Source organism: Eurypyga helias, unplaced genomic scaffold (assembly GCF_000690775.1).
Source record: "Eurypyga helias isolate BGI_N326 unplaced genomic scaffold, ASM69077v1 scaffold17255, whole genome shotgun sequence".
In the NCBI taxonomy this organism is placed as follows: domain Eukaryota; kingdom Metazoa; phylum Chordata; class Aves; order Eurypygiformes; family Eurypygidae; genus Eurypyga; species Eurypyga helias.
This window is the reverse complement of record NW_010249728.1, coordinates 10,754-21,357: the sequence shown is the minus strand read 5'-3', so window position 1 is coordinate 21,357 and position 10,604 is coordinate 10,754. Positions and strand designations below refer to the sequence as shown.

Here is a 10,604-nt window from a genome sequence, read left to right as displayed (position 1 = left end):
GGATGTGGCGGGAGGTAGAGGGATCGAGGCAAGCAAATCCTAGCGAGGTTAAATGCCAAAGCCCAGTCGTGTGGGGTAATTGAGACCCAGGGAATGCTCTGGACCACCTGCCCTAGGAATTAACTGTACATCTTAGGAATAAAGGAATATTTCTGATGAGTAGTATTGAAAAAGCCCCCCTAACGCGTAGGTTGGCTGCTTTCTTTTTAGCCTACAACTGGTGTCCTGTACAAAGAGGATAACTACATTATAATGACCACTGTGGATAAAGAAAAATACAAATGCATGCTTCCGCTGGTAGCAAGTGGCCAGGAGGTAAGTCCTTTCTGTGATGACAAACTGTAGACAAGCCTTTACAGTGGCTTTTCAGTCACTTTTCTTTTTTTTCTGTAAAATAAAGATTTTTTTTTTTCCTCTCTAAGGAAAATCCTCTGTAGAATGCTTCACAATTGCACAGTTCATAGGCCACGCCTTCACTTTGTATTACATACTAGCTCTGTACGAAGTGGGGCCAGTCTGAACAATCTTACTTGGCAGCAAACAGTTGCTGTAATGTTTCATTTATAGAATCCCAGAATGGTTTGGATTGGAAAGGACCTTAAAGCCCACCCAGTCCCACCCCCTGCCATGGGCAGGGACACCTTCCACTAGACCAGGTTGCTCCAAGCCTCATCCAGCCTGGCCTTGGACACTTCCAGGGATGGGGCATCCACAACATCTCTGGGCAACCTGTCCCAGTGCCTCACCACACAATTCCTTCAGGGCAGGAGTCAATGATGTTTTGTATCTTAATTTTCAATAGGATTTTGTTTTTAAACTATTGCAAATGAACATTAACCAACCAAACTAGTTTTTATTTTAACACAATGAATTGTACTTCTCTTCTAGGAAGAAGAAAAGGACTATAAAGGTCCTACTCCAGGAGAATTGCTGGAACCTCTTTTTAAGCAAAGTAGCTGTTCATATAGAGTATGTTACTTCCATGTTGATAATTTCAATGCTAATCAGAAGTCCACAATCCTTTCTGTGTCAAGGTTCAGTGTAGTAAACTGGATAAATACGTCTCAGGTTCTAATTCAATCCAGAATAAGTTCTCTACAAATTTATGACTATATATCTTAATATTGCTGATAAAATTCTATATAATGGAACATCTCAGGATTCGAATAAACTGGCTTGCTACAGGAGCAATTAAAAAATGTGGGTTTCAAATACTGACTTCTGGGCATCATGCCACAATGTGTGACAGTCGAATGAAAAGCATTTCTCAGAGGGTGTTAGAAAACCGAAACAGGCTTCTGGGTATTCTGAGAGTTTTCCGGTTTCTCAGCTGTCATCCCATGTCAAACACTCTCATCTTTACAAGAACAAGCCTAATGCCAAACGAGTTGGTACTGGGAACCGGGGAGAGGAACAGTGGCTGAGTATTACACCTACGCAACGTCCCACGCAGGTCCTCGAGGGGGACGTGTGGGTCAAGCACAACTGCTAAACAGCCCGTCTCCACGGCGGTTGCCAAAACCAGTCTGTGCTGAGCCACTGCAGCTCAGCCCCAGCGATGGGGGCGAGGGGGGCACATTTAGTCTTTACATCTTATTTTTTTCATCCTTGGTTGTGCCTGTGTGGAATTTAAGGAAACTTTGCCTGTTGTGTTTGTTTGGGATGTCATCGACATGCTTGGGGAATGCTGAGACCGTTCCTGGTGCTGTTGTTTTCGAGGTTGCACTTCCTTGCTGCAAAGGCCAAAATTCTGGGGCAACGTATCTAATCAGAAATAGCTTTTTAATTATTCCTTATATATAATTTTTTAAGATTGAATCTTACTGGACTTATGAGGTTTGCCACGGAAAACACATCCGCCAGTATCACGAGGAGAAGGAAACGGGACAGGTAGGCTTCTTAGAATTTAGTATTTTCAGCCCCCTTTTCCACTGGCATGTACAGACTTAACTCCTCTGGGAGACCTGAATTCCTGTACGCTTGAAAAAAGTATGGAAAACGTTAACTGAAACTTGTTTTAACTTCTCTTGATTGTAGAAAATTAACATCCAGGAATACTACCTGGGGAATATGATGATAAAGAACCCATTCTCAGAACCAGGTTTGTCTGAGGTTGATTTTGCTGATGCTCATTTAAATCTTCGGGTTTTAATTAATACTGCCTGAGAAATACGCTGTAGAAAACGGATTCCCAGTGCAACGCAGTGTTGCAGATTGCTGTTCTTGTAACAAGATGGGCTGTTTTCAGTTCATTCCTTTTCCGCACCTTACATTGCATCCATCCCGTCAATTTTGCAGCGCTAATTGAGTAACTAATCTGCTGTAATTAATTAGTGTCAGGGGAGAAAAGGCCCAGTATGACAACCGGAACCAATGCGTGCCAGGCCAGACATTGATAACGTAGCCTGTTGCCCCTCTGCGTGGGGAGAAGCGTCCTCAGACTCTGAGCTGGAAAGTCTGTGGTGGTACCTGCCAAAATCTGCTTCCCTGGGTGAGCACTTTGGCAGTAGATGAGTCCAAAGAACTCCAAAAATCCGCGTTTCTTTATTAGTGAGTTACAGCGCTCGGTTGCGCTGGCGTTCAGCCGGTGCGGAGCTGCCCAATTCTCCCTAGATGCTGCTGGATGGAAAACAAAGGGTTTCATTGGACTTACGGATTCTTTTGGGGGGGTGGATGCCGAAATTAGGCGTGATGGTACTTAAAGTCATCAGATCCGAGTCTTTTGGGCTGTCGAGCCTCCGTCCTCGCTGCAGAGGGGGCAGACTCTATTCTTGCCACGCTTCCCATACAGCAATTCACGCTGGTTCTCTGAGAAAACAGTAACCGTTGGTTTCTCCAAGCATTAAGAGCTGATTCCACAAGGGTGACGCGGTCAGCTTGGAGCAGCTGAATGGGCAACCGCAGAGCCGAGCAGCTTAGTTCCTGATGGGGTACGCACCGCCTCCGGAAGGAGTTTGGAAGGCTAAGGAGAGCTCTGGCCTGCGAGAGTGTGCACTCCGTGCCCTGTAATGATGTGTTAAGCCCACAGAACTCCTGTTGCGTTTGCTCTGGAGCCCAGGTCACTGTTTATTGCCTTTCTTTCCTCTTCTGCACCTGCAGAACGTGGGCTCTTGGCAGTGGCTACACCGTGTACAGCAGATAGACAAAACGTACACACTGCTCTGAATATAATGTCATTTTATTTCAAGTTTGCAGGCGTTACACTTACTTGTTCTTAATTATTCCCTAGATCAAGAAGAGAAGGAGAATCCAAAAGAGAGTGCCAAAGAGGTAAGTGAAAACCACCTACTTCAACTTTTGCCGTCAGTAGTAGAGGCAGTTTATATGTGATGAGATGATGTAATTAGTTCCGTACCAAAACCAGCATCGCAAAAGGAAGCTGTTCCGGAGCTGCACCCTCCTCGCTTTCCATTTCGGTCCCAGCTCGGAAAGCTTGCTTAGCCTGGCTACTCGGATTTCTTCCCCTTCTACCTATTTACGCTGAAGTTGCGCTGATCTGAAGTGGCGTGAAGTACGTACCCTTCTTCTGGGAAGACAAGACGCCTAGCCCCAAGGTCACCTGATGGTCTAGTGACCCCTGGTTTTCCAGCTACGCCAGCGATCCCCGATCCCTCACTGATACTTTTGGGTAGGGAGACAGGCTTAACAAAATCCTACAGCCCCAAACCCCCGAAAGCTTTCTTAGCTGATGTGGTGACCTGTAAAAGTCTGTGCTTCCCTTTTCCATTTGTTTAGGTCCCCAAACCCCGTTCTCAGAAAATACGCGTCCCTGGTAGGCATTTTGGAGGTGAGGGAGCAGACCCAAGTTGGAGTGTGGCCCGTTCTCGTGGCAGGGGCAGTCACACCTCTTTGAAACTAAAGTTCTTTGTAATGTAGCTTACTTTTCTTTTGATTTCAGAGGAAGTCAAGTCCTCTACTCTTTTTATTTTTTTTTTTTTTTTACAGTATTCATATTGTATTTGGCTGGAATCTCTAGTCGTGAAAGGGACAGAAAACCCCTGGCTGGTGCTTAAAGGAACCAAAAACTGGAGGTTTATCTGAAGCCCTACCGGGGAGCCTTTCAGTCGGGTGCAAACAGCAGCTATTTCCGTCTAGATTTCTTGAACAGTTACCTTCAGTGAAATGTGCAGGCACAATTCATCAATTTTTAAGGAAAAATCAGTTGTTTCATTCAGGAAGAGAGGAAGGAAAAGCACTGGTACCCTTTTTGTCAGCTCCTTTTTACACAACCAGCAAATACTTCCCACCTTTTGACTGAATGTCAAAGGATAGAGTGGATAAGTGACCGGAAGCCAAGGAGCGCCTGAGCAATTAAGCTTCATTCTTTAACCCCATGAATGCCTCGTTGCTTCCTTCGCGGTGAAACAGTTTTCAGGGGAGGGTCAGTAGCCTGCGACGGGGTTTGAAAAGCAAAGTAGGTGAGATGTGGAAGGGTCTCGGCATCCTGACCACGGAAGGCACCACTGCTTACTTCAGGGATGCAGAAAAGTGGGATCCAGGCAGTGTGTATCGTTAATTTTGTTAGCTAGAGGAAGAGGTGGCGTGGGATATTGTGGATAACCCAGCCGGACACGCCGGGAGGTGCTGTGCGGGTATCGGGATGACTTCGCAGGGGTGCGTTTAGGCTCGGGCAGCCCGTGCGGAGAAAGCAGTCGGCGCTCGCGTGGCTTGGCGCCCTTGTGCAGCGCGGAGCTGGAGGTGGCGAACCAGAACGTGCTTGGATGTTGCAGGAACACCCACTCGCTACACGGGGCCTGGTTTCAGTCCAGTAGTGCTGGCTCTGCGCTGTGTAACAATAACTGTTGTTTCAGAAGAGGCGAAGGAGCTTTACTGTGGTTCTTCACTTTTGCTTTCTTTCACCTAGACACCTACAAAAAACATAGAAGGGCAGATGACCCCATACTATCCCGTAGAGATGGGGAATGGCACACCTTGCAGCTTGCGACAGAACCTGCCCAGATCAAGCACGGTGATGTACATCTGTCATCCGGAAGCTAAACACGAGATCCTTTCCGTGGCGGAAGTTACGACCTGCGAATACGAAGTGGTCATATTGACGCCGCTCCTGTGCGACCATCCCAAGTACAGGTACGGCCCTCAAACTAAGGTTCTGGCTTTGCGCGCTCATCCGTTCCTCTGCGTGGATGCGTCTGTGCAAGTCCTGTGGCCAGCTGCGGTTCCTGGTACAGAGCTGCCACACTGGTGCTTTGGCAAGTGCAGTTTGGTCAAGTCTTAAGTTTCCCTCCTGAGTTGCGCAATATTTGCGTTTTGTAAGTCTCGAGTGATCGGTCCCGGATGAGAAGCAGAGGGGACGCGTAACTCGAGTTTCAGCAGGTAGGTTGCCAGCCCTGTCCTTCTGGAGAAACGCGGACGGGGCGTGAAGGCTGCAGGCAGGTTAAGGACACTGTCTCCTCTTTGTTCCTGAGTTCACGGTCTCGGGGGATCGCCCTCATGGTATCCCAAGACCGCAGATGGTGTATGTGCGTTAGATGTGCGCGCAGACTTCAACTTCTCTACTTTCGGGAAACAAAAATACGCTCTTCAGCCGTAACCTGGATGTTTGCTTTAGCAGTACTCCCAATTTAAGGAGCTCCCACCTCTGCCCTGCTTTCTTGCCTTCCCTTCAGGTGTATAAGTCTTTTTTTTTAACGAATAATTCATAATTTCAGTGTTACTTTCCAAAAATCAAGTTTAGAATTCTTTTTTTTCCACTTCCTAAATTGTACCATGCACCTGAGGGATACCCCTAGTCTCAGCAGTAGATTTTTGACCTTTCAGGGGCTGTAAACAGACTTGCGCAGTGAATATGACTCACAAACGAAGCAGGAGGATGGACAGGAGTTTGGAATTTCCTAACCAGATATCAGAACAAGTATTTAATCGCTGTTCTGAAACAGGCAACGAAGACTGTAGGACAAAATCCCAAATCCTGCATTTTACCGGGCCGGCTGGAGTGAGTTGTGCCGCTGATAAATACTTAGTGTCGATTACAAATGAATCTCGTGTAGATGGGTTTGGTAACACCGTGTTACCTGTCGCATACTGCACTACTACCTCTTTACTCTGAGTCTTTTAAGCCTCCGTATCGGGAGAAGAACAGAAGGCACGCAGGTAAATTGTTCTGTCGTTGGACAAGACCAAAACCCTGCCCTCTCCTTCCAGAGGGAAGGCACGCACGGCTTCCTGGCCGCTACCAGGAAATACTTGAACAGAGTAGATCCGCGTTCTCCCGGTTACGTCAGCCTAGTTATTTACTAGGGTGGGTGGAGACGGCGGCTGGAAACGCCGCTCCGCAGGCTCTTTTCAGGGGGACAAGCGACGAAACGTGAACAAGTGCTCCCCTTGTCGGCAGGATTTTCACCGCGTTGTTCGCTTACAGCAGTGAAATACAAAGTCTTTTAAAGTGACGTGTCGCTGCCTCGTTCGGACAGGTTAAGGGCCTCCCCTGTGAATGACATCTTCTGCCAGTCCCTGCCAGGCTCCCCGCTGAAACCCCACAATCTGGAGCAGCTGGAGAAACAGCAGGAAATGCTGAAGATGCCCTTTAGAAGGGTTAAGGAGGTAGGATTTCTTGAAGTTTAAATAGAAAAAAGTCCTTGTTTTCCATGCTGTAGCACAAACGAGTCTCAGTCCCGTGGAGTAAGCTCTCTTAGCCAACTTTGTAAGACCATGCCGGTCTTTCAGGCGGTCTTTAGGCTTCCTGAAACCATGTCTCACTGAATTTGTTTGGAAGGAAAACAAAGCAGTTTGGGGCTACTGATTTAAAACTTCCGTAGCCGCCTTCTCCTGCAGTTACAAACGTGTCACGGTTTTGGCTTCCCGTCTGTTTTACAGCCGTGCTGTAAAACGCTTCCGCGCCCTTTCCCACAGCCTGCTTCAGCTCGCGCGCCGTAACGTCGGGCTGCCTACGAGGCTTCGCCAGGGGCGCGCGCCGTCTCAGCGGGCGCGGGCGCTCGCGTGTGCTTTGATTTCAGGAAGAAACGAATTCGGCGAAGTTTCCATTCATAAGCCTGTCGCTGTGGGAAGCCACCAGCTGTTAACGGTGGGAACGACCCACATCTCCAAACTGACCGACGAGCAGCTTATCAAGGAGTTTCTTAGCGGTTCCTACTGCTTCCATGGGGTGAGAAATGAAGCTGTGCATCCTACAATAGCCATTCCTTCGTTGCTTTACGTGTGTGCTTAGGGTTCCCCTGAACTCTGATAGTTGTTTTCCTTCACATCCAATAACTGCCTTTCCCTGCAGCCACATGGGAAGGCTTATCTGCCAGAAAGGTGTCTCTAACTTTTCTCTTAAAACTCAGGCTATTAGAGCAAACAGTGACATGAAAGCAGATCATGGGAACTGGGCTAATTACGTTAACGAGAATTAAAAAACCAGTCTGGTAAAACTCATGGAGAGAACAGCCAGCGCAGAAACAGCATCTGAAGGTTTACCCGCCTTTGAGCGAGGAAGTACTCCTTTAAAAGCTGAATAGGAGGGATGCAAAGAGTGTCAGGAATTCAGCCTTGTGTGGCCCTTCCAAGAGTCTACATAAATAACTCAATCCTCTTTGCTTAAATCTTGGAATAGCTGGAATTCCCTTGCCTATGTCAGTTGGTCTCGTGAGAGATTGTCCCTCAGTGCAAACCTTGATTCGACCTGTCTGGGTAAGAGGGAGGGAGTTCTACAGCCGAAACAGCCAGAGCTTCAGGGTCTGGGTGGAAGCGGGTGTGGTTGTCTGGGGGGTTTGGTTTGGGTTTAATGCCGAGGTTGTGCCTCTCCCCAGGGTGTCGGTTGGTGGAAGTACGAATTCTGCTACGGCAAATACGTTCACCAGTATCATGAGGTAGGCTTAAACACTCGATGGTGGTGGGGGGAAAAGGGATGGAGAATCTGGCTCTGATCGGGGAAAAAGCAGCATCCTTCTCTGGGCTGATCTTGGGTTTCGGAAGAGAAATCCTCCGAGGGCCGCCGAAGTTTGCGCAGGGGATGTACCGTGTCAGGAGGGGGCAGTGACAATCCGAGCTGAAAGGACGGGGCGGGGCGGGAATGCTCTTCTGGTCATGGAAACACCCTTATCGGCTCACACAGCCTGGGGGGCTGCTCTGAAGAGACCATCCACTTGACCCTAATATGAGATCAGCCACAGTGTGTCCCAAATGGAAGAACATGTTGTGTAATTATCAGCTTTTCCCCTTTTAGGATAAGGAAAGTGGCAAGACTTCCGTGGTTGTGGGTACCTGGAGCAAGGAGGAGCACATGGAATGGGCCAAGAAGAATGCTGCTAGAACCTACTCCCTTCAAGAAGATGGCACACAGACGGTCAGGTACGCACACCGGCACCGTGGGTTCCACTCCCGTTTCCTCTTCCTGAGGTGGCCTCGTACTTGAGCTGGAGAAGAGTAAACCCCCGTGCCCCTTTCGCAGCGTGCGACTGCTCGGTTTGCGTTTCGGTGTGTAGATTTCCCCCCGCCCCAGTGAATATGCCACACAGGAAAAGGCAGCTTTGGGCATGATGCTGAGAAAATCCTGCACAAGTGAACAGCCACTTCCTTCTGCAGCAGCTGAAACAGAGAGTGTTACTACTCGGCTTTGTGTACAAAATCACGGGGTCAGAGAATCACAGAACGGTTTGGGTTGGAAGGGACTTTAAAGATCATCCAGTTCCAACCCCCCTGTGGGTTGGAAGGGACCTTAAAGATCATCTAGTTCCAACCCCCCTGCCATGGGCAGGGACACCTTGCACTAGACCAGGTTGCTCCAAGCCTCATCCAGCCTGGCCTTGGACACTTCCAGGGATGGGGCATCCAAATGTGTGGAGACCGTGAGACACTGTATTACAGGAGGTAGCTGCGTGCTTAAGAAGCGTTTAACGTTTCCAAACCTTTCTGTTCTGCTCTTTTGTGGCAGGATGGTGTCTCATTTCTACGGCAACGGAGATGTTTGCGACCTAACGGACAAGCCAAGGCAGGTGACTGTGAAATTGAAGTAAGTTAACTTCTAGTAAACGGATGTTTTGTGCCTCTGGTGCCTGTGTCGGAGGGGACAGCCTCTGTCACCTTCATAACGCACCGAGAGCAACAGCTTAGTAAAAACGCCATGGACACTAAGGAAAGAGATGGTGTAGTTTGGTGCTTCGTACGCGGTAAACGCCACAGCGTTTCTCTTCCGTTTTCAGATGTAAAGAATCCGACTCCCCCCATGCCGTGACCATATACATGTTAGAGCCTCATTCTTGCCAATACATCCTTGGGGTACGTAAAGACGTTCTTGAATTCCCTACGATCCGGTGCCTCTTGGTAGGGGCCAGCTCCCGGCACGTCCCTTCCGGTGACCCTCCGTAGAGGAGGCCTGCAGCGTGCTTTAGCCCTGAGGCGGAGCTGCTGACCAAGCGCTGCCTTGTGTTTGGTTGCATTTCCTCAGGGAAAGGCGGGTGGTCACTAATTACAGGAGTTGCATTGTTAATAAGCCTCAGAGGTCATGGCCACAAGCAGAAAGCACTCGGTTGCGTTTTACGAAGCGATGCTGGAGTACCGCCCCTCTTGCGACCTGTTGTAAGTTAATCGCTGATTTCGCAGCCTTTAACGGGTTCATCTCTTATGCCCAAGGTGGAGTCTCCCGTCATCTGTAAAATTCTGGATACAGCGGATGAATTCGGGCTGCTTTCGGTGCCCAGCTAAGCCCGCGCAGCAAGCCAGCCCTGACAACGGCCCCGCGGGCGTTCCCACGTTCACGTCCCCTCCGGGTGAGGAGAGAGGAGCTGTCCGCCCGCCGGCTCACCAGCAGCATTCCGTCGGCCGAGGGACTCGCCCACCACTTTGTGTATAACTGTCTGTATATAAGAGGTTATCGATAAACTTTTAATGATTAAAACCTTGTCTGGCACTCCCGGCCTGCCTCTCGCCTGACACAAGCGGTCGTCGCTGCGCTGGGAATCGCCAGCTTCCGAAGGGCAAAGCAAACACGGTCGGGGCTCAAGCGGAGGAGTTCAGCTGCCGCGGGATGAAGAAGCGAAGCAACGTTTCGTGCCCGGGAGCCTTCAGCAGCTGCTGCACCACCGGCGTTTGTGCTACTGCCATTCCTTTGTCCCAACACGCGTGTTCCCACGGGCGGATTGCTGTGAGCGGTACGGATGTCGCAGTCCTTCCTCCTCCCCTACTCCTTCTCCCAGCCTGCCTTTTCCTCACGTTGACAGCGTAGGGCTCGCCTTAGCGTGCTTATTGTGCCGAACGCTGCCACCTCACAGACCAAGTTACGCGTGCATCCTGCAGTCGCGGTGCCAGCGTGGGGCCGAGCGTGCCCAGAAACCCCGAGCTCCCAGCTGCGGACGCTCCCCCCGTTCAGCTCCGGTGCAGGAAACCCTTGTGCAAGGTCTGGGGGCGGAGCTGGGCAGCGTTTCGCCCCGCAGCATCCCTGCGTGTCGGCCCGCTCCGATTCCTCTTCCCTAAAGCCGTTGGGCAAGGCACAGGGGTGGCGTAACTGCTGTCGGACAGGCATCCGCCAGCCGGATACCCAAAATACCAAGTCAAACCGCTCGCCTGGTGCAATAGGAGAACCCAGTTTCCACAGAGTAGGAGAAAACCAAAACAGCAGGGGCAGGATGAATCGGCATTTAAATCCA

General features: G+C 49.7%; 1 protein-coding gene across 1 annotated transcript; it reads left to right on the top strand.

The window, feature by feature from the left end:
- Positions 1–216: 216 nt before the first annotated feature.
- ERLEC1 (endoplasmic reticulum lectin 1) lies at positions 217–9,663 on the top strand. The gene is given in 13 exon segments (XM_010151479.1): positions 217–315; positions 889–969; positions 1,813–1,890; positions 2,038–2,101; positions 3,230–3,270; positions 4,865–5,088; positions 6,432–6,634; positions 6,996–7,123; positions 7,770–7,829; positions 8,186–8,310; positions 8,894–8,971; positions 9,162–9,237; positions 9,592–9,663. Coding segments are annotated over 13 exon segments (1,293 nt in total). The 5' UTR covers positions 217–252.
- The last annotated feature ends 941 nt before the right edge of the window (positions 9,664–10,604 follow it).